This window comes from Mustela nivalis (assembly GCF_964662115.1).
Source record: "Mustela nivalis genome assembly, chromosome: 2".
NCBI lineage: Eukaryota > Metazoa > Chordata > Mammalia > Carnivora > Mustelidae > Mustela > Mustela nivalis.
The window spans coordinates 98,430,290-98,454,697 of NC_139021.1; the positions used below are offsets into that span (position 1 = coordinate 98,430,290).

General features: G+C 45.6%; 1 protein-coding gene across 4 annotated transcripts in view; it reads right to left on the reverse strand.

The window, feature by feature from the left end:
• Positions 1-24,408, reverse strand: part of TARBP1 (tRNA guanosine 2 -O-methyltransferase TARBP1) — an 85,326-nt gene that overhangs the window by 21,420 nt on the left and 39,498 nt on the right. For all 4 annotated transcript variants that reach the window (XM_082720702.1, XM_082720701.1, XM_082720700.1 and 1 more), the window contains exons 13-22: positions 21,858-21,955; positions 18,495-18,656; positions 17,296-17,483; positions 16,636-16,897; positions 16,364-16,552; positions 14,901-15,091; positions 14,649-14,720; positions 12,913-13,033; positions 6,313-6,423; positions 3,883-4,032 (exon numbers count right to left, since the gene is read on the reverse strand). In XM_082720702.1, the coding sequence (XP_082576828.1) occupies positions 3,883-4,032; positions 6,313-6,423; positions 12,913-13,033; positions 14,649-14,720; positions 14,901-15,091; positions 16,364-16,552; positions 16,636-16,897; positions 17,296-17,483; positions 18,495-18,656; positions 21,858-21,955 (1,544 nt within the window). The remainder of the gene's footprint in view (positions 1-3,882; positions 4,033-6,312; positions 6,424-12,912; positions 13,034-14,648; positions 14,721-14,900; positions 15,092-16,363; positions 16,553-16,635; positions 16,898-17,295; positions 17,484-18,494; positions 18,657-21,857; positions 21,956-24,408) is intronic.

A 24,408-nucleotide genomic window follows, 5' to 3' on the forward strand; every position in this document is an offset into this window, starting at 1 on the left:
CACACACTGGGCCAGACCCCAGGCGAGCGAGCCGGCCAGGCTCTGCTGCATCCAAACCACGAGGTCCAGTCTCGCTGCGGTTTGCCGGCCCCTGACTTCGCCTGCAGAGAGGACGTCCGGAATGGAAGCAGAAGTCAGGGAGCCACTGCTTCAGGGAGGACAGGAGTCCTGGTGATACGACAAGGACAGAGGAGGCCTCGCCGGGAGAAGCACAGACATTCACTAGCTGAGAAAAGGCTGGTAAGGACACGGAGAAGAGGGAACAGAGGGACAAGAGGACCCCAGAGAGCACGTTGCTGAACCGAGATCAAGCAGGTCGTCGAGACATCGAGAGTGTGGACGGGCCGAGAGAAGCAGCCTGACCACGGACCCTGGAGCGTGTCCTCCGCGAAGGACAGTGCGGACGGCAGGGTGGGTGGGAGGATGCGAAAAGCCTCCAGCAGGAGGTCTGACCAGGACCATGACGTGCGAGGCTCAGGGGCGGGGCGGGAAGCGTGGGGCACATGTCCAGCAGCAGTGGAGGAGACGTGGGCACGTGGAAGCCACAGGCTGAGGAGAGACGGGGCACAAGGGACGCTGAAAGCACAGGGTCCGAGAAGGCCGAGGCAGAGGAATCGGAGGAAGGCAGGAGAGCGCTCTTCGACACAGGACCCGGGTCTCTACTGTACATGGAGGGAGGAAGTCTCGGACGGATACGGACACGGGCAGACACGTGTGACCGCTACGGAGGAGGTAGAGGTGTTCCTACATTTGTTTTCTTAAAAAAGTAGAAGTCGGGGTCATCTACTTCTGATAAAGGAAGAAAAGGGCGTAGTGTTTGCCATTTTTTGGGCATCCATCCTGAACCCCTTCCAAGTTCAGAGAATTCTCCCCCGCTTAGAAGTCTGTGGGAAGCTGAAGATACCGGGTACATCCCTGTTCCCAGTCTTTGTGCAGCTGAAGGGAAGGCACCAATGCTTGGATCAGAGGCATCTACCCTGAACTGCAAACTGTGAGGGGCAAAGCCCCCCGAGGCGGCAGGTGGACACGGATGGTGATGGTACCCCCCTCCCCCGTGGGGTAAAGCAGCATCCCTACCGGGCCAGCTCCACAGTGGGGCTGTAGCTGCAGCCCTGGGAGCCGCTGAACCTCCTTTATTTCCCAAGCGTGATTCTGCCCCGAATCTGGGCATTCTGCATGCCTCCCCATTCCCTGCTCCTGCTCTGCTTGCTTTAAGGATCCCTTTCTGATTCATTCAGAAGCTGTTTCATTTGTTTACAAGGAATACCCTTGAGAGGTGCCCACAGAAAGGATCTGAAGATAATACACAAGGTCTGAAAGCTCTTTAGGAAAGAGAGACTGAGCTAAGTAGAAAAGCTTCACAGAGTAGGGGCATTACTGGGGGATACGGGAGAGTCAGGACGTCTCAGAAGGACACCAGAGTCAACCTGCCATTGCTAAGACAATCTGGGGTGGTACCCCCCACTGGGGAGCAGACAAAACAGATGACATTAGTGAAGGAACAGACAGGAGCAAGTCAAGGAAAAACAACAGGAGTATTTTTCTTAATTCCATGGACATGAGAAGGGGAAAGGGGTATCCGATAAGGAGTCTTAGAATAGTGAAAAAGAACACAGCTGTGGGAATGACACAAATGTCATTTCTTACCACTGTGACGAATCACTCCCTGTCTGAACCTCAGTGTCTTCATAAGTAAATTATAAAACAAAACTAAACAAAAAACGGGTTGATCTGGCGTTCAGGATTACCAGGAAGCGGCTGGAGCCGCGGCTTTACAGGACAGCCAAGTTTCAAGCGTGGAGACTGGGAGAAAGGGTGACGGAAAGGAGCCCAGCATCAGGGGAAGCTGCCCTCATCAGTCCGGCTGCGTGTGGGGATCTGCAGGGGTTGCGTGCGAAAGCCGGGCTGCTGGCTAGGGGAGCAGGCAGCCCCGACGGGGTCCCCGAAGCAAGGGGACTGCAGAAAGAGAAGCACTGGGGCTAATGGGTGATTCTTCTTGATTTCACACCGATAGAGATGAGTCTACTACAATACAGACAGAGGCATTCTGGGATAGATCCCTTTTTCATTAGAATTTTTCTTACTTGAGTACAGCCGACACACAACGTTGCACTAGTTTTAGGGATGCTAGTTTGTGGTACCACAACAAGTTTATATGCTGTGCTGTGCTCACCACAAGTGTAGAATGAGTCTTAAGATCAAACCTAGCATGAGGGTTGGGAAAGGAAAGGGAACCCTGTGAGAGGGACAGGGACGTCATCGACCTGACGGGGAGGGGGCCGCGAAGGGCATGGCAGCGTGCACCACATCAGCTGCCAGCGTGAAACGTCAGGAAGGGGAAGACCAAGAAAAAGGCTGTGTGTCGCTGCGATAACATCCTCACCAGCAACCACAGTGGGTTAAATAAAGCAAGAGAGGAAGGCAAAGACCACTCCTTGTGAAGTTTAATATCGACGCACCTCAGAAATACTGTGGGCTTGGTTCTGGACCATCCCAACAGCGAGTACTAAAAGTGAGTCAAAGGACTCTTGACTTTATGATGGACATGAAAGTGACGTTTACTAGACTGGAGGAGACCAGTAAGTGTTCAACAGAATTATGCCTCGAATGCAATGAGAAAAGCTAACCATCATCTGAGCTTCTGACAAATCATAATCACTGATCACAGACCACCATAACAAATAATGAAAGTGTTTGACATATTGTGAGAACTACCAAAATGTGACAGAGCCACATGGGGAGCACATGCTGTTGGAAAACTGGCACCAACAGACTTGCCTGACTCAGGGCTGCCCCGAACCTCCCACTGGTCAAGGACGCAGGGTCTCTGGAACGCGGTCAGCAAACCATCGCAAACACTGTGGTGGCGCCGAGACACGGCTGGACAGAAGAAAAGTCAACAGAAGAGTAAAGAACGGAGAGTAAAGTCCCTAAAAGAAAATACAAGTAAGGACACAAGGACAGATGGGACAAAGACAACATCTTCCGATGAAACAGGAAGGAAGACATTCAAGAGGAGATACTTGGAGGAAGGAAGGGTCTTCATTCTCACAGCAGCAGAAGGCGAGGTCGTTGATGTGAAGAAAGGGAAGGGTGTGTCTGGGAACCAACAGAAGGCATTCAAGGCAGGTACGCAGAACACATGTTTACAAACACTTCACCATTTGCCAGGAAGCTGCAACTGCAAACCCTATCGCTTATCTGTTCCTTAAAAACGATTTTCAGGATATAAGAAAAGTTGGGCAAAGGGCAATTAGGGGTGCGGATGAGGGTACAGACGAAGTGAGACGGGTTCTTAGCTGGTGATCCGAGCTCCCTTCGAGTCGCCTGTGCTGGTCTGAAGCTTCCCTACTAAAGAGCTCTCTGAAATGTAAAAACTGTATTTAATTTGTCATCATTCTTATTTCTAAAATCAAACAAAGACATTGCTTGGTAAAAAAGGATAGAGAAGGCTCTCGTTTCTTTTTCTTTTTCTTTTTTTGAGGGAGCAAGCGAGCAAGCACACACACAGGGAGAGAGAGAGAGAGAATCCCAAGCAGGCGCCACGCTGGCTGTGAGGCCCGACATGGAGCTTGAGATCGTGATTATGGCCTGAGCTGAAATCAAGAGTCAAACATGTAACCAACCAAGCCACCCAGGCTCCCCTCTTACTTTCTAACATAAGCCTTTCCATCTTTATTTTCTTAGAACAGAGGCTGATAACACAAGACGAATGCCAGGAATTTCTGCCTTTTAAATTAAAATTAACTCGGATCTTGCAGAACAGAACTTAGGAAGTCAATACATGAGAACAGGACAACTGCCAATCAAAAACCAACTATTAAAATGAAACCTCCCAGCATAACCAAAATATTTTAATTCCAAAAAATCTCTTTTACTTACATAAGAAAAGCAATCCCAGAACTTCAGCAGAAATTGAGGAAATTTATGAAGAATCAATATAATAATCCATTCTATGAAATATTTTATGGATGCTTGATTATTGATGAAACCAGCCTGGAAAATCTTGTCAATAATTCTATTCAAGAAATTCTGAGAAAAATAAAGTTCATAAATTAAACTGGTAGGTTAGGGTTAATAACTTTTATTTCATCAAGCTACAAATCATCATAGAACACTGTGTAAGTCTAAGCTGACCACCCTGTTGATCTGATACACTCACCCATCACAGGAGGCTTCCCATCAAAGCATCCCCTGGGGCACATCACAAGATGATTTCTTTTTTATGGTGGGAACAATAAAGATCTAGTCTTGCAGCAACTTTGGAAAATAGTTCCTAATTATAACTTTCAAAAGTTTTTTTTTTTTTTAACGTTTTTAGTTTTTTTTGTGTGTGTTTGTTTGTTTGCTTTTTTTTTGTTTTGTTTTTAGGGAGCTCTATGCCCAGCTTGGGGCTTGAACTCACAACCATGAGATCAAGAGTCACCTGCTCGACTGAGCCAGCCAGGTGCCCCAAGACAGATTAAAGTTTAATGTAAGTAATTATCAGATCTGTAACTCTCTCAACAACCCTAAAATCTGTTTACTGAAATACAATGGTGAGGTACTGGGTACTTTACACTTTCCTTGGACATTAATTCTATGAGGAGGGTTATTACTCTCTGTATTTTTACAGGGGAAAGATTCAGAAAAGTTAAGTATTTTCCTCAAAACCTAGCAGGTGGCAGAGTCCAGATTTTAACAACCATCTGCCAAAATGTCAGGAGCTTAAACCTGGAAAAGGAGACCGCGAGGAGACCAGCGAGGCCCGGGAGAAGTGGGTGGTCGCCGCCCATACAGCCCCCAAGACCCGGGGCGCGCACGTCACCCTCCTTGCCCCAAGGCCCCTGTTCTGGGGAACTGGACATATATCCAAGCACCACGTAAAACTACGTACATAAGATCTAAAAACATAAGATCTAAAAACAGTACCAGGTATACTCTTTATTTTCAAGAACAATCTATCTTTTAACGATTTCTAACTGGCAGAAAAGGAGCAGAGCAGCTCACCTACAGGCCTGGGCAGCGTGGTAAGAGGTGGCGCGGACTCAGGGAGGCCCGGTTTGTAACTCCAGCTGCACGGGCCGTGTTAGGTCACAGGCAGGCCCCCAGCTCCCTGACTGCGGGGCCCGTGGACAAAAGAACACCACTTGTGCCTGCCTTGAAAGGCCGTGATGGAGGGGAAATGCAGACACCAGATATGACAAGGTTCTCAGCACCGGTGGCTTGGCCGGACAAGCTGGTGCTCAACTTCCCGACAAGGTGCCGCTGCGCAGGCCCCCACCAGCCAACACGACACTCTCCCCGGGGCCTCCCCAGTCCAGGACAAAACGTGCTGTCAGTCATTGAGCCAAACGTCCCTAAAGCACTGCTTTCAAATGCATTTCAGAGTCTGAGTGTGACATGTGCAGGATTTAAAAAATCAGATAGCATGACGAGGCGTCTGACGGAGATCAGCAGCGGCACACACGCACGAACACTCCTCCCCAGGAAGAGCGCGCTCTGCCATTTCTTCTTACATTTGCCGAAACAACTGATCTGGCTATACTTCTGTACTTGCAGTTATTGAACTGTTTCTCTCTTACAGATAAGGCCTCGTGAACTGTATTAAAAAAGAGTTCGATATGTTTTTAAAATTCTCTGAAACATTTCAAAGAGGAGGGGAGGACAGCAAGAAACTGAAGTCCACGGGGGAAATTTCTGTCGTCAAAAATACTTTTTAATTGTATGAAATTCACATAATGATCTATTTTCTTACCAGGAATATTAAGCAAACCTGGTTAGAGAAATCAGACAGTCCATTCCCCTGTTCCTTGCCTCCTCAGGGAGGAGAAAGGGGAACTCTGGGCAAAGACCCTGTTGTAAGAGATCAAGACCTTGGCCTTGGCTTAGCTGGTTCACACGCCCACGGTACTCACAAATTTAAGGGGGCACAAACAGCTACGGGAAATGACAACCTCACCTTTATTTCAAAAGCACTCTGAAATAACTCAGCTGTGCAAAATGAGCAGCTCACGTGTGGGTATTTTAACCAAACGGCACACTAGATATTCCACAGCTAAAATGTTACTTACATTAAAAAACAAAGAAAAGAAGAAAAAAAGGATTAAGTGGTACCCTGTAAACCAGTTTCCAATTTATTTCTGCAACACCTAATTGCCTTAGGATTCTTTCTACTAAAAAAACACTCCTAGATAGCTTCAATTTTAAGAGCGAAAGTATACATTTTAAGCAGATTACTTTCTCAGTTTTAAGACAGCATGTGCCAGTTTCTGCTCGTTTCTTCCGTAGAAAGCACGGTGCTCGGAGGGAGCAGCAGAGTCAGGGTCGTACCTGATCAAAGCTGGGGAAAAGCACCAGCAGCGTCTGCCACACCCGGTTCTTCAGCCGGTGCTGCTGGGAGTTCACATAGTACCGAGTCCTGGACTTGGACACCGACTCATCCTGGGGTGGGGAGAGAAGCAGCATTGAATTACCTACGGGATCTGTGATCCGTGAAAGCAAAACCAACGACAACCACAGATTTAAAAGCTTTAAGCCGAGTACAGGAGCTTATTACCCTCCCAAAGGCAGAACCCAGGATAAGAAAGACACGCTCTTATAAGCATGGACTGTCCTTTCAAAACAATGAATTCAGTTGCTTTTATCTACTCGATCTGCTTTTAAAATTAGTGCAGGAAACATAAAACTGTATTTGGTGCAAAAAGGATTTGGAAATGTCCGTCTCTATCTTGGTGGCCACTTCAGGTGGAGACAAGAGATCACCAGGGCAAGAAGAGATGAGAAACGGGACAGCTTTTGCAAGGCACCAACATGGGCATGTCTCACTCGCTGCCCCTGTGTCCCAGGAAAGGTGGCAGTGATGTCAGTTTGAGGTGAAGCCCACTCAGGCAAGAGCGTGGGAAACACTGTGATCAGCACCTTCACCAGACTCAAGACAACGGCTGCACAGAGCCCTCCCCAGCAGCAGAGCTCCCTCTCTTGTGGTGATGGTCTGTCCCGTCTAAACTCAGCCAACTGCCAGGCTGACTTGTGTTCTCTGCTAGCGCTTAGCCGCTAAGTTATGATAACACCAAAGGGTGTATCATATTCAAAGTTCCTAAAGGCAGAAGAATAGGTCGTCCACCATCTCCAAAAATGCTGTCACCTAAGGTGGAGAGTCCTCATTACCTGGGAAATTCTATGATCTTTCTTCTGTGCTCCCATTCTAGGCACTTCCATGTGTGTAAAATTTTACAACAGCTAAATTAACGTCAGTTTTAATGAAGCCTCACCATGATTCAAGTCTCACAACCTCCTCTCTTCCGTTTATTTCTTCGGGGACATTTTCTTTTGACACAAGTGTTTCGGGTGTCCCCTCCTGCTCGGGCTCGATGCAGCTACCAACGGGATCCTCACAAGGGCAGCAGGCATAGGAAGCATCTGCACCCCGGTCCCCCACCCTCAGGGCCTCAGCGGAGTCACTGTCCTCACCCCTCTGCAGCTCAAAATCCACTGTCCTCTTACTTGTCCTACCCACTGTGCTCTCTTGTTCAGAAAGATCTTTCTTCTCTCTACCTGTCTATCTACCTCACAGACCCAACCTGCACCCCAAGAATGTTCTCCACGGTCTCATCCAGAGCACTTTCCATCCTTTTCACTACAGCCTCCAACCCAGTTGCAAATTCCCTTCTTCTGAATCAACCTTAAAGAATCGGTCTTAAAGAATTGGATCCTCCTGGGACGCCTGGGTGGCTCAGTTGGTTAAGCAGCTGCCTTCGGCTCAGGTCATGATCCCAGCGTCCTGGGATCAAGTCCCACATCGAGCTCCTTGCTCCGCAGGGAGCCTGCTTCTCCCTCTGACTCTGCCTTCCACTCTGTCTGCCTGTGCTCGCTCTCGCTCGCTCTCTCTGACAAATAAATAAATAAAATCTTTAAAAAAAAAAAAAAAGAATTGGATCCTCCTTTCAAGCTTAAAGAATCGGATCCTCCTTTCAAGCTGTCAAGACCGCTGAAGAGAAACCACGGGGCCCCACGGACTTCATTAAAAGCACGCATTCTAGCTTTAGCTGGCCCTCACCGCCGCTAGACCAGGGGTCTCCGACTCCGTAGTGCTCAGAATCAGCTTAGGGCTCATTAAAACAGACTGCTGGCCCCCCCTCCCAGAGTTTCTGATCCAGGAGAATTGGGGAGAGGACCCAGGAACCTGCATTTCCAACACATTCCTGGGTGATACTGCAGCTGCTGGTCCAGAAAACGGAAGTTAAGAATAAGATTCCACTCGTAAATGGAATCTAAAAAAAAATGAACAGGCAAACAAAGCAGAATCAGAACCATCGATACAGAGGGGAGGGGCAGGAGGACGGGAGAAATGGATGAAGGGGACGGAGGTGCAGGCCTCCGGTTAGGGAAGCAGCAAGCCCCAGGTTAAAAAGCAGAGCCCTGGGGAACACAGTCAGTGAACTAGGACAGCGAGGTAAGGGGCCAGACGGCAGCTACGCCATGGTGAGCTGCCGATCCACTGTGTTGGACACCTCAAGCCAACGGAGCGTGTGTGTCAACTACACTCAAGAAAGAACAAGCTACTGTGCCAATCACTTTGCTCTTCTCGGTCTTGTCCCCTTCCTCTTTCCACAAGGAGAATCTGAAATCTTGACTATTCTTCTCATGGCTTTAACCCTGCCAGTCTCTTACTCTGGTCACACGATCCTCCCAACTTCAACAATCTTCCTTCACATCCCTGATTCAACCTTCTGTCTTCAACCTCCATCTTCCCCTATGGGAGGAAGGTCCTATGTCCCTTTCACATATCCATCAGATCAGTTTTTAAGAAGTCCCACTCTTCCCTTGCACTTCTGCTGCCCCTTCGCTCTACTGCGCACTGGCCGGACCCCGACGTGCTGCTGAAAACCCAGAAATGCCTCACAGCTCCTGCCCCCCATGCCCAACCTGCTCTGGGCCACAGTGGACACCACTGCCAGCAGCCACTGAGACACAGCTTGTGGGGGAGGGGGCAAGAGCAGGCTCTGAGATCAAGCTTTATCATCGTGGACAAATTCACAGAGGCTCCGCTGCTGAATTTTCACAGATAAGACTCTCCAGTGAGCTAAGTGATGGCCCAGAACAACACCAGTCCAGCACCATCCGATTCTGGGTCTAGTCTCGCTTCTCAAACCTTTTTCTCCTGATCTTCCTCTGGTTCTTTTTGCTACCATTCTTTTTGTTCTTTTTTGGTGTTTCCTAAATCCCCATTCTTGGCCTCCCTCCAGAGTCCTGTCCACATTCATCACCGAGCACGGTGGCTTCCAGGTTTTTCCTAAATATATTCCAACTGCCCATTCCTGGGCAATTCCACAATGATGCCCAACAGCAAGTCATGTTCTCAGATCTTCTCTTCCACCTGCCTGAAACCGGGGTAATTCAAACACTAATAATAACTACAATGGACTGAACCCCATACGTTTAACCTTAAAACAAAACAAAACAAAACAAAACAAAAAAACAGAAGAACCACTGATCACCTTCAGAAGAAACTGGAGGACACTAGGAAGCCAATTCATTCTTTTGAAAACTGAAAAATAACAGGAAAAGAAGCAAACACTGATCCTGTCTTTCCTACAGGAAACATATCCCGGGGTATCTAAATACATCATATTTGGGTACAGACGAGTTTCAGCTAATAAATGAAAAAAGAATACAAGAATTAGAGTATCACCATTCTGCTGCTCCCATAGAATTAACAGAATGAGGCAATTCCTCAGAGACAGCCAAATCTTCTACACTTCGTGACGGATGGACACTTTTGCCCTACCTCTGTCTCCAAAAAGGAAAAGCAAACCTACCTCTGATCAAGGCTCTAGATCTCAATACCATCTTGTCTAAAATTGGGGATCAGAGAAACATCTTAAAGGGCACCATGGAAATTCAAACAGCAAAATACAGACTGAGGAAGTTCCTAAGATGAAAACAATCTGGTTTCTCCAAAAAATACATTTCAGGTTTAAAGAGAATGAGGGGAGTCTGTAGATTAAGAGAACTTAGGGACATCTCAACCAGCCAACGGCAGAGAATGGACCTTATCTGGGTCACATTTCAAACAAAGAAACTGAAAAAAATGTAAAACAATCAGATAAACTTAAACATTGATGGGATATTTGATAATATGAAGGAATTACAAATTCAGGTGTGAAAGTTGTATTGTAGTTATGGTGGACAAAATAATTCTTATCTTTTTGAGATACCTACTGAAATATTTATAGATGAAAGTGATGTTGGGATTGGCTTCAAAATAATGTGGGTTGGGGGGGAATGTCAGAGATAGACCTCATAGGGTTGTCCGTCGCTGGAAGCTGCTGAGGCCGGGCCAGGAATGGATTCCTTTTAAAGTTACTTCTATAAACTCTTTGCAAGTTTCCGGTAAAAAGCAAACAAAAACCTACCCCTCCACCCCGTGCCTCACTAAAACCTAAAGAACAGAGAGTGGGGAAGACCCCATGCGCCTGGAGGTCATTGAAGGTCACTCTAGCTGGCCACCATCTCCAACTCCTCCTGGTTCATGCTGTCCACCCATGGACTCAAAACAGAACCTCCAAGGTGACACGTCAGACACACAGCACTGAAGCCGTGACACAGCAGTTGTAATCCCCACCCCCACAGCTTCTGCACTACGGTGGGAAAGAATGACTTCAAGCACTACTATACTAATTCTAACTGAGATCACTGCTACAACTTTAACCTTCCCCTAGGTCTTCAGTGCCAATGGTGTTCCTGCCTCTTCCCTCTAGAAACAACCCTGCTTCCTGGCTCAGAACACAAGGGTCCCCAGTGATCCCTCCCTCACACCGACTCGCCACCACCCACCTTGCTCTTTTCTAGTCAGAGGATGAGGTCACTCCTGGCTACGGTGAGCCGGCCCATCCACTCTGGATGAGACCCTCTTCCATTTTCTCTAGGATTATTCTTTCATTTTTCTTTCTTTTTTTTTTTTTTCATTTTTCTTATTTTCAAATTACCCTTTCATTAGTTGCTCTGCTCGATTTTCTTCAACTTCTAAAAACAACTGCTTGGCCTGAGCCAGTGTCTAAAACATAACTTTTCTGTCTTTGCTTTTCTATCTCCTAATGAAAGCCAGAACTTCTATTGGACATTGGAGCCAATCTAGACTATTCAAAGATTTTTTAAAAAAAATACAATTCACGTAGCATAAAAATCACCATTTCAAAGTGTCCTACTCAGCGGGTTTGGTATATTCACAGAGCTGTGCAAGCGTCGCCACTATCTATTCCAGAACATTCCCACACTCTGAGAAGAAAACCCTGTGCAATCGCATCCCGATCTCGCCTTGCCCCTGACCCAGCAGCACAAATCTATTCGATCTCTACAGATTTGCCTATCCTGGACACTTCCCACAAATCACACACCATGTGGCTCTTGAGGACGGCCATCTTCTCACCTAGCATAATGACTTCAATGTTCACCAACACTGGTTATCTTCAGCCTGTTTGCTGTAACAACCATCCCAGTGGATGTGAAGTGGTTACTCGAGGGTTTTGCCTGTGTGACCACTGCCAGCCTCTCCAAAACCATCCCTTCTCCCTTCTGTTGGATCACTTCCTTCAACATACAAACATGTCCCCTGCAGACCCATCCCAGCCACTCCCTCTCATCCGAGTAAAGCCTGTTCTCATGGTCTCCCCTGGCTCCCCAGCCACACTCCTCTCAGCCCTTCCACTGAGGTCCTCATTCTCACCATCCCAGGAAAAGGTCTTTGTAGAGGTGACTACACACCACCTTCTTGCCAAATCTCAGGGCCAACGGGCAGCCTCATGTCCCTCCACACCTCCAGACAGCACCTCCCTCATTTGCCTGGGGACACTAGCCTTTCCGGACATTCTCCAACCTCACTGGCAGTGCACTCAATGGCACTGGTTAGAGAGGCCCTCCCTGACCCTCTATATAGCTCTCCCTCCTTATTCTGCTTTACTTTGTTTCCAAACACTCTTATATTTTGTAGCATGCATCAATATTCACTATAATACATCTTTGTGTTCTAGCATTCATCCTTAGGGAATCCATAAGCACTATTTCCTGACATGTTTTTTTCCCCTGACTCCAGTGGTGCAAAAGGCGGGGAGATTTTTACATTAAAAAAAAACAAAAAAAAAACCCCAAAAAATCCAAAAACAACTTCCCAGATTGTTTATAACTGAAGCTGATCTGCTACCTTCAGAAAATAAATGCATGATGAACAGTTATTTCAATACAAGTGGCTTAAGTGGGGGCTATGGTCATTAGTTAACTTCCCAGTGGAGCCCAGAGGTGAGAAAGTAGACCAGAACTCCGCCTGTCCCAGCTTCAAATTCAGAAGAGAGCAATGTATTTGACTTTACCACTTCCTAGCTTCTCCCCAGATTTATAAATGATTTGGTAGACCAAAAAAAAAAAAAAAAGTCAATTATTTACATTATGCCACTTCCTATGTCTTTTTATTCCATTTCTTACACAAAATAATGTATGGACATATCACTCTAAACACAACTGCTTTTGATTGGCCCTAGGATATACACTGAGCAAAGCTTAGACAGCAGAGGGAAAACATTCTTCTCTAAAATCAAACGAGTTGGGTAATCACTAACCAAAACTTAACTAAAACTAGGGAACATAAACCTCATGTTTCTTCCTGATAAAAAAAAACTGTTTAGGGTCCTGAGTGGCTCACTTGGTAAAGCATCTACCTTCGGCTCAGGTCAGGATCCCATAGTCCTGGGATTGAGCCCCACATCAGGCTCCCTGTTCAGTGGGAGTCCTGCTTCTCCCTCTCCTCTCCACTTGTGCTCTCTGTCAAATAAATCTTTAAAAAAATATGTTTAGATTACATAATGTGTCAACATACAGAGCAAATGTTGGATTCTGACTTTAGTTGCACAGAAACAAAGTAATATAAGGCATATTTACTTTATCTAATAGCTTGATTGCAAGATCTTCCATAAACAACTTATGAGACATATTTGAGCCATGTAATAAACACAGGAATTTGACAGCACAAATTCTCACATAGTGGTCTTCTCTTTTAGTACTAAAAAAATGTAAAATGACATACTATGTTAATATTTTCAAAACAGAAAAATATGTCAAGCATTTGTTTCAAAATATCAAAACCCTCCAAGGATTTCAAAACTTAAAAGCAGCTCCCTCCTTAATGACAGTAGCTTTTTCAATTCAGAATGACTGAGGATAACAAAAGAATATCTTAAAAGGAGAGCCTTACAGAGTCAGAGCAAATTCCCCTGGACTTCTGCCAGACCCAGGCCAGTGAGTGCTTCTCTGTAGGCAACAATGATCGTAGCTCAGGAACAATTCCTTACAGAAGAGCATGGACACCTGACACCTTAGGTCTCTGCTGTGCAAGACACCCGCACCTTCTCCAGGTGCAGGGCAGATCTGGGAGCGCCACGGACTCTGAGCCTCCCAGTACGCTCTGTGTCCAAATGTGGGAAGATCAATTCAGTGAAACTTAGTATTTCCAAAGTTCATGCCAGCTGCTAAAATGTGAATAACAGTCTAACAACAAAATGTGTGTCTAGTAGAAATCAAAGTATTTTGGAACCATCAACTAAAAATGTTCACTTTTATTGCTATACTAAATCTGCCAAGAAAACAAAAAATCAAAACAGTTAACAATGAAAAATGTATAAAGGTAATGAACAGTGGCAAATGATTTAAAACACAACTATGACTCTCAGATTAACACTGTGATAGCTATATAGAATTATCATTTATATATCTTTTTTATAAACATCTAAACACAAAAATTTTTAAAAATTACATGGAAAAATAAAAAGAAAACTAGCTACTCCACAAGCTCCGAAAATATTAATTTAGAGGTTACATAAGAACAGTCTTATCCTAGAAATGAAAACGTTAATGTAAGATCCTGAAAGAGCCTTTAAAAGCATGGTAGGGGTAATTTTGCTTCTGTGTGTGGTATACGGACTTGTCGAGTGGTGAACTGTGACACCCCCGAAAGAATGACCTGTGTGTGCTGACCCTCAGCCCCCACCTAAATGAAAGAGAAGAAAGGGGTTTTATGTTCCCCAAAGACATTTTATCTTTTTTTCTTTTTAAAGATTTTATTTGCTTGACAGTGGGGACAGAGAGTAAGAGGGAGAGACAGCATGAAGGGGAGTAGCAGAGGGGGAGGGAGAAGCATACTCTCTGCTGAGCAGGGAGCCTGATGTGGGACTCGATCCCAGGACCCTGGGACCATGACCTGAGAGGAAGGCAGACGCATAACTGACTGAGCCACCCAGGTGCCCCTGTCATTCTCTTATTTATACTGGACTTGGCACCAAAACTTCTTCCCCCAGAAAATTTTCACTTATTTCCATCAAGGAGGTAGTAACAATGTAAAAAAATAAAAAAAAATTCTTCCAATGTCCTGTTAGAATTTCTTTCACTTTTTTCATCTTTAAGGAATTATTTAAGGTTATCAAATTTTAGCAAGGAGTTTTATATCAAACATTAGCAGGGGAATAGGATTTCTAACATGCTTTTTGAAGGTTCTTTCAATATCTTATAGAGATCACTAGTAAACATATATTAAATTTAAACAAATATAAGACATCTCTCATCTGAAGTTAAATTTTGAATATTCCATTTATATCAAGATATGGAAAATCTACCATACTTACTTTTCAATAACCGTGTTTGCTGCACAATCGTGTCCAAGATTTTCTATGTAGGTCTGCACATCCTGAATAAGTCTTCCCATAAAAAATATTTGACAAAGAACAGGTTTTAGATAGGAAAAAATTCAAGTCCCAAACTTAAAATTAATTAACATTTTATATGCTTCTAATTGAAAGCCTAAAAATAAAGACTTAATTCTACCGAGTAGATACTTAATATGAATTATGACAGGTTGAAATAATGGCATCTTTTACCTTTGATCACGCCTAAACACAGTTCCAAATATACAAGCCTCGAGGATAAGTTCGGCATAATTTTTAGCACTTGACAAAGACACTTGGGACACATCTGAAGCAGAAACTATCCAAGATTTGCAGCAGTAACTTATCAGTGTATTGAAGACTCCGGTTTTTATAGTAGACATTTCAATCATCTTGTACATAATCTGGAATGAAGTACAATGGTCATTTTATTCTTTGGCCCATTTAGTTAAGGAAAAAAAAAGTGTTGCTGAAAACTTACTTGAATGGCTTCAAATGACAATTTCGACACAACCACATAGTATAAAAAATTAAAAATCTTGATTGTTAAAATTTTGTGAGATGGTCAATAATCACAGAATGCTACTTTTTCATTTTTCAATAATAAAACTAAATAAAATTTTACTGATAGTGATATCCCTCCAGGACTTTGCAAGAGAAACGACTGCCCAAAGTAATAGAACGAAAGGGAGGAAAAACATTCTCCCTTGACATTTTCAGTCCTCTCTGCATTTTGCCCGTGCTCTCCACCGCCCCTGCCTTCCCCGAGGCAGCCAAGACCCCGGGTCTCTCGCGTGCCCTGTGCACAGGGTCAGCGGTGCAGTAAAAGGACTCTACCTTCCATTCTCCCTTTGGGTAACGAGGTATACAGAATTCCTAGCCATGACGCCATCCACCATGCCACGCTCCCTACTATCAGTGGTTGTAAATGCAAACGCCACCAGGAACCAGGAGGACCTTTTGATAAGGTTATGTTCGGAGAAATATTTCTCTATACAAGAAAAGCAACAGCACAAATGTGGGGGGCAAACGGCACCTGCCATCTGCCTTTGGTATCCGGGAGTCAAGGACCTACTTGCCCTTGAGGGAGGAACTAGGAGGGGCATGCCCTCTCTGGACAGGGTGGCCAAGGCATCCAATTCTCCAACATTCTGAGAGAAGGGGAAATACAGATTCGCTTGCAAATTTCCCAATTCTTAAAAGTTGGCAATTAATTTTAAAATGCTTAAGCATCATGTGCATCCAGTGGGTCCGTGTGGCCCCCAGCTGCTCACTCATCAGACAGAGCTTGTTGTCATTCACAGCCCTGAAGAAGGTTCAAAGTGTTTGTGGACTAAAAGAATGAATACACAATAACAAATCTAATACATAATTACAAATGTAACTCTCTTCTTCCTCCTGGGCTACAGGTCACACAAATTAAAAGGAAGACAAAAAGTGATCTCCTTTTAATCTCAAGCAGGCAAATTCATAGAAACAGAAAGAGAATCGTGATTACCAGGGACTGTGGGAGGGGGGCAAGGGAAGTTGTTTAATGGGGATGGAGTTTTAGTTCAAGTTAATTAAGTACTGGAGACCTGTTACAACAATATGAACATTCTCAACTCTACTGAATCACACACTTACAAATGATAAGATGGCAAATTTACATTTTACCCCACTGTGAAAAAAGTTACCTCTTTTATCTTGAAGTACGCCTGGCCCTTGATTTTTGCAGCGATGGTAAGAACTTTGGTATCAAAAACAAACTGAACAAAAGCTTTTAAATTAGACCAGAATATCAGCTGAGTGTTGCTTAAAGCAGATATAATCTTCCAAGCCATGTCAATAGACTCTACACAGAGTGATTCAGAGGAGGTCAAAAGCTGGAAGGAAAGAAGGACTTCATTTCAGAAACTGATCTCTGGTCCTACAGTTACTCCTCAGTTACCGTCTCACCGAAACGTACCTTGGGAACCAGAACTTTCATGCAGTGGAACACAGGCAAGACTTGGTCTGAAGGCAGGACTGTGAGGGCTCCCAGCGCGGACTGCAGGGTCCTCGCCGGCATCTGAACAGCAGGCAGGACGGGATCCGGAACGTCACCTTCCGATGACGGTATAAGGGTGTGGTATTTTCTCAACAAGAAAGAGAGGCAGACCCACTGATCATGAATATATTGTGCGACTACTTTCCCCCATCCTTGGGAAGCTGCCGAGTCTTCAGAAAAACTGAAACAAAACAGACAGTTATCATCCCTTGCTCCTTGAAGTCGGGCTCAGTCCCCTGTGCATAGAATAACGATCCTTACAAGGAAAAAAGTCACAGTCGCTCTTAAAGATCCTGTCCCACAAAAAGCAAGGAGACCACACGATCTCAACTTCCTAACTACTCTCAATGTAGGCACTTCCCTTCCCTGTAAGTGGTTAACTGAGAACGGCACGCGGTAAAGTCTGCGGCTGTCCAGCAACAGAGATGCTGGAGTACATTATCACCTTCAACTTCCCAACACCCTGTGAACACGACCGGGCAGTCACTCATCATCTCAATGATGAAAACAAAAATGAAATTTTGAACGTCTGCAAAAAGGTGCCGTTCCCACGTGTGAGGCCCGCTGGGGCGGACACACCTGCTGTGCTCCTCCGGGTGCGGCTTCTGCAGCGTGTGATTGAGCGGGAGGGAGGCGAGGAACCTTTCCGTGGGTCCCGGCTCCAGGGAGTCGAGCTGCAGTTCCGGCTTTTGGTCAACAGCCTCACACACGGTGGCCAAGGCAGCCATGCTAACGACCCTCTGGATCTGCCCGGCAAGGGTCGGCTCCTGCGGGGGAAACGCACCAGTCTCTTACTTCATGCGAGCCAGTCTTAACCATGGGGACCCAAGTGCCCTGGTGAAGAACACCTCCTGCCCGCCTTCCCCTCTCCCTGCCTGCTACCGAACGTCAAAGGCAACAAAAGGAAACCCCATACTCCAAGCCCATCAGCGTCACCACCTCATGTGGCAGTGACCAAGTTTAAAGTGGCAATAAAAATTCAGCCGTTCCGACTAAGACTGCCTGAGCGTGTCAGTGGGGCAGGTGCGCTCCTGGAAGCGGTCTGTGACACAACAGCTGCCTACTGGACCTCCGCGTATACGGGAAGCCGTACATCTCAGCCTTTTTCTTGCTCACATGCACATTTGGATACATTTCTATGAATGAGCCTTAACTGTTTAGTGAAGTTTTGTTAAGAAAAAACAAATGAGGCTCAGGCATCACATATATAACTCCTTTGCCAGCTGTACGCCATGTCTGGAGAGGTGACAGAGCCCAGCAGCTCGAAGCCCCTCGCGAGCCTCAGGGACGAGGCTGTGCCCCGGCTCTGCATTTACAACAGTCTGGCTGGGGACACACTGCAGCACAGTGGCACTGCAGGGAGGAAAGGGAGAAGGAAGAGGCAGCAGAAGACCAGGGCAGATAGCAAGGTAGATGGTCAAGGATATGGGTTGCTGGATGTATTAATACACACCATGTGTTACATATTGCATATGTGTTATATGTCACACATCACATGCATGTTAGGGGTCATACATGTATTTAGACATGTTAAAGTGTCCCTTACTGGTATTTGGGCAAAGACTCAGTTCAGTGCAAATCCACTAACTGTATCTGAACAGTTTTAAGACTTAAGTCACCATACCTTTGTCCTATCCCATAGGAGTCCGAATCTTCAAATATTATGAACAAAGAACACTATCTTAAATTTCAGCTGATGCTTTTCATATCAGAATGTTAATAAATCCAATCTGTATTCTATGTATGCCTTATTCATTATGCCTTGAATAAAGGATTACCTGTCCACTGTCTGTATCTTGAAGATGCCGGATGGATGCATTTTTCAGAGGAGAAATAACTCTCCAAATGGGGTTGCCTCTTTTCCACCCAACCTTCAAATGGATATTTATAAGCTCAGTTAATACCATCAGGTATAAATGGCAACGATCCAGATCCGAAACCTAAAGACAAACAATAACACTTAACATGTAGGGTCTGTAATTTTTACTGAACTATGAGAGTTCAGATAGGAAATAAATAACCTTATTTAAAAGTACTAAAATAAGAATTGAGAGAAAAAGTCATTTCCTCCAAGAAGCCCTCCCTGACCTCCCCACACAGAGCTAAGAACCCCTTCTCAGAGCAACCCTGCATTCAGTGTAATGGCAGCACACGTCAGATCACTCATCTGGCTCACGCTCTGACCAGGAGACCCGGGATGTCAGAAGCTATGTCCTACCAACTCTTACATCCCAGGGCCAACAGATCCTCAGTAACAATGAGCGCAAGGACAACTGCCTTTGCTTTAGGCATTCTCCATTCTTACTAGGAAGGTTATGGCCCTATTTTCCCAAAACGACGACTAGGTTTGGGAGAGGTCCAACAGCTCTGCCAGCATCTCAGGGCTGGTAAGTGGGAGAAACGAAATTAAACACAGGTCTTTGTGAGTTGGACTTGACGTGGGGTTCAGTCCAGCGCTACCACCCGCCAGCTCTGTGACCCAGCCTCTGCAGGCCTCAGATCCCTCATCCACAAAACGGAGAGGGTAACAGCCACCCACTATGGGGTTTTTCAAAGACATGAGACAAAGTATGGTCAGCAGACTAGCCTTGAGTGGTGGTGCAGGGGATTATCAATAAACCAACTACTGTATCCTCGATAGGCTTTCAGGACACCAGGAGGCACATGACTCCTGCATTTAATCGGTGTTTACTGAGCGATCACAACATGTTCGGCACGTAGCCAGGTGCCAGGACACGGCGCAGATAGGGAGTAACAACCGCGGGGCCTGGTGAAGACGGACCGCCAGCGGTGCAGGCGAGGATTGAGTGCAAGAGAAGACTCCTAAACGTGGGGCTGGACGGTGGCATAGTCCAGAGAAGGGGACGGTAAGAGGGTCAGTTCTGAACGGCTTCAGTGTGAGAAATGCAACTGGAGTTGTCCAAGAGCACCTGGCTGATGGGATGCTCGTGAGCTCAGGAGAGATGCCTGCGGTGGAGACAGATGCGGAGTCCCCGGCACAGCTGAAGCTGGGGGTACAGCCAGACTGCCTCGCATGGGAAGAACAGGAAACAGGAAGGGCCCAGGCCATGCTTTCTACAGTTCCGTTGTCTGGGGCTCTCCAGTGGAGAATGCACATTTGAAGGGAAGGTGGGGGTCATGGCAGAGAGATGGGGCCACCCCAGGAGAAGAGGGTGTCAGGGACACTCGGGCTGGCTGGTTTGAGGGCAAAGCAGCTGGTGTGTCCACTAGGGTTGAGGAGTCACAAAAACCATGGTTTGAGGGGCATGTGGCTGACTCAGTGGGTTAAGCTCAGGTCATGATCCCAAGGTCCTGGGATCGAGCCCTGCATCGGGCCCCCTGCTCAGTGGGGAGCCGGCTTCTCCCTCTGCCTCCGCCCCTCTCCCTGCTCATGTTCTCGTTCTAGCTCTCTCTCTCACCAAAAAAAAAAAAAAAGAAAGGAAGAAAACCACGGTTTGAAAAGTATCCATCGGGTTTATAACAAAGGAGTCATGGACAGCTTCAGAGAGAGCCACTTCCAGGCTTGACCAGAGGCAGAAACCAGATGAGAACGGAGCTGGGGGTGTGTTTATAGATTCAGCTTATAGGGAGAAGGAAATGAGAAGCTGGAGGGCCCAGGGAATAAGAGAGTGGGTTCCTCGAGATAAGGGACTGTCAGAGCTGTTTTGGGGCTCACGAAAAGAATCCAGGAGACACAGAAAGGCTGAGAACATGAGAGAGAAAGCGGGGGTGGGGGGGGAGGCAACGAAACTGGCAACAGTCAGTCCTGGAGAGATGGAAGAGAACACAGGCCACACCCCGCAGCACCCAAGGAGGCCAGGAGACAGGTTCAGAGTGTGGCAGCTGCCGCTCCCTGGGGGGCCGGGGACAGGTGCCCCCAGAGTAGCCTGCAGCAAGCACCAGGGCCCGTCCTCGCTCCCCGATGCTGGGGCCTCATGTCTGTAGCTTGAAATCGGCCATGGAAATGGACAGAAACCACAAGCCAGGTCTTTCCTCCCTGAGAGCAGTTATTAAACAAAATCACATGAACCCTTCCCCTTTTCAAAGCTATTCTTAGCATCAAATTCCAAACAAAAACAGTTATGTTCTATAATGGGTATATGGAGGTTCATTATACTTCTTCTGTGTGTGTCTGAAAATTTCCCTAAAAAGGAGGTAAGATAATATTGATGATAATAAAGTGATGTTGAAGCAAAACAAACCAGAAGAGTTATTTATTAAACGACTTCTTGGAAATGTAGGGGTAGCAAAGCCATGATCAACAACTGTTACAGCTGACACTCCCCACGCCAGAGGACCGTTTCTTCATAGGCTCCTGCCTTCCTACCGCCACAGCTCAAGGCCTTCAGTACAGAACTTGCCTTTTTTGTGTTTTCACACCTGCTCACAAGCCTATCAAACACCTGTACTTAACTGAGTAGTCTAATAAAAATTAAAGTAAGTGTATTTTCATACCTTATTAACAATCTACTGATTCTAAAGTTTCAACATTTGCCCCTAGAGATTTCAACCAAAAAAAAAAAAAAATTAAGAATAAGTTTTTCTATAATAATCAGCATTTGGAAAATATTCTTGAGAAAAAGAAAAATTCTTTTTTTTTTTTTTTAAACTTCCAGGGCAGTTAACATGCAGTGCTCTATTAGTTTTGGGTGTTCTCAGCTGTCCTAGAGGGAACTAAGCACATGGAGAGTGCAGACGACAGAAAGGGACACTCCCTGCAGACCGACTACTATCTACTCTGTGTTTCGGAATCGCTTACGGAGCTTTAGAAACAGACCCGAGCTGACACCTGGTCCCATCTCAACCCTGCCAAATCCCACTCTCTGGACGCCAGGACCAAATGCCTGAATGCCTGAAGCACCCCAGCGAGGTCAGACCCCGCAGACCTCTTGGCGCCTGCGGAGTGCATGTTTTACCTCCACTTTGTGGACGAGAAAGCTGAGACTCCAGAAAAGCTGCCTGACTCTCCCAAGGCCTCGGTGTGAACGAGGAGACTCCGAATCCTAGAGTTTTTTCTGCTTCCTAAGGCGGCTTCTCCAGAAAGTATCACATTGATTTTCTCAATTTCATACAGTGCCTGCCAGTAGGTAATCCCTCAAATACGGATGAGAAGAAGGGAAAGTGATTCCATCAATACTTACATTACTGAGTTCATTCATGGTAAGCCGTCGGAGGATAAAATCAGAAACACTCTCGGTAGCAGACATGGCAAAGCTCTGGAGAAGCGTGAACACCTCATCTGTATGGGGGGAAAAAGTGTATAACTGAAATGACAGAAATTTAAGTTACCTGGTACAAAATATGCCAGATTTTTTAGTAAAAGTAGAACTCTGTTAGGCATATGCCGTGAATCACTTACCAAAAATGAATCCCAATAATGAACAGTCATTAGTACCATAGGGCAATCTATAATCCACCTTAAAAATCATTTAGGAGTTTTAGTTCTGGCTAAAATGGCACAGGGGCAGCCAGCCTCTCCCTATAAAACTAGACAGAAGATCCGAGCGTCTACGCGGAAACCGTAAAAGGTACAAAGCAGCCGACAGGTTCAGAGAGTGTAACACCCAACAGCAGCGCGTCCGCCCGGCCCTCCACAGACTGACACCCAGCGCAGGGCAGCGTGGAAGTGGGCAGCACAATGGGCCCCAACTTTCTGATCAGACACTGGAAAAGGAGGAACCCCAGAAAAGCAGACAATGAGCTTTTAAGAGGTTCTGGAGGGGCAGACACTTGGGAAAAGGGCCCCAGAGCGTGGTTTGCAAGCCGCTATGCCTGGACCTGCCCCAAAGACTTTCCGAACTGATCGAAGGGAGACAGCGGCCCAGGCTGCACACTGGCCCCCAGAGGGATGACGGGTGGTGTGGGTCAAGACAGCCCCGCACGCTGACGGCGGAAGCAACATGCACAGGAGCTGGGACCTCGGGGATGAAGGCCTAACCCTAAGCTGAGCATCTGTTACACTAGAGAATCAACTTCTCCACGGGATTTAAACACAACCCAGAGTCTCAAGACATAGAATTCAAAATATCTAGGATCCAATCCAAAATAACCGGGCACATGGAGCATCAGAAAATTCCTAGCTCATAAAGGGAAAGACAGCCGGCCAACGCCAACAGTGAGATGATGCCCACCCCAGGAAAACCCGATTCCAAAGAGCTAATGGTAAAAACGTGTCAGCAATCAATCAACACACCCTCTCGGAACATACAGGAAAACAAAGGCTCAGCAAAGAAACGTAAGATACACACAAAAACCAAATGGGAATTTTGTAACTAAAAACTATAAGGACTGAAATTTTAAAAACTCACCAAATGGAAAGTGCAACAGAAAGGAGAAGCAGGAAAGGAGTCAGTGAACTTAAAAACAGATCAACAAAATAAAATAAATTATATGCAGCATGACATAGTGTAACCAAACCGCTGAAAACTAAACACAAAGACACAGTCTTGGAAGCAGAGGAAAACAGCATATCACGTAGGTGGAGAACACACTGAATGACTACACAATTCTAATGAGAAACCACGGCAGCCAGAAGCGAATGGAATAGATTTGAATTGCTGAAAGAAAAGACCCATCAAACCAGAATTTTATATCCAGTGAAAATACTCCTCAGGGGAAATAAAGGCATTCTCAGATGAAGGAAAACTAAGAAAATTCACTGTCAGCAAACCTGTTCCAAAAGAAATGGTAAAAGCTGCTCTTCAAATGTAAGGCATAGGTGTCCCAGGAAAACAGGGGGTGTCCGGGATGAAAGAAAAGCAAAAGAAACTGCAAACATCTAGGCAAATACAATAGGCTCTTCTCTTGCGATTTTTAAAATCTCTTTGATGATAGCAAAACTTGTAATATTGCTAGTTTTCAACAAATGTAGATTTAAGACAACTGTAATACAGGGGGTAAAGGGTAAAGGAGTCCATACAGTGGTAAAGTTTCTACATTCATTTCAAGAGGTAAAACATTAATTCCAAACAGATTGAAAAGTTAGGTGTGCATACTGTAGTCCCTAAGGCAATCACACGTGCGCGTACCCACACACACAGTATTAGATATTTAGTAAAAAACACAATAGGTAAATTTAAATGGAATACAGCTGGGGCTCCTGGGTGGCTCAGTGGGTTGGGCCTCTGCCTTTGGCTCGGATCAGGGTCCCAGGGTCAAGCCCCTCACCAGGCTCTCTGCTCAGCAGGGAGCCTGTTCCCCACCCCCACCCCATCTCCGCCCACCTCTCTACTTGTGATCTCTCTCTCTCTGAAAAATAAATAAGTAAATAAATCTTTATTTGAAGAAAATGGGATACAAAATAATGTTCAAACTGCCCAAAACAAGCCAAGAGAGGGAAAGACAGAAATGAAAAACAGAGGGAATAAAAAAAAAAAAAAAAAAAAAGACTGGAATCAAAACATATACGTAATTATATTAAATGCAAATAGTAAAAAATCATGACCCAGTTACATGCTATCAGAAATTTGCTTCAAATACAACAATCTAAATAGAATAAAAGTAAAAAGCTAGGAAATACTACTATGCAAACTCTAATCAAAACAAAGTGAGAGTAGTTATGTTACTACCAGACAAACCAGACTTCAGAATAGAAGAATAACCCGGGATAAAAAAGGATACTGCATAAAAAGGAAAGACAACTCAACAAGAAAACGCACTATCCTAAACACACAGGCACCTAACAATAGAACT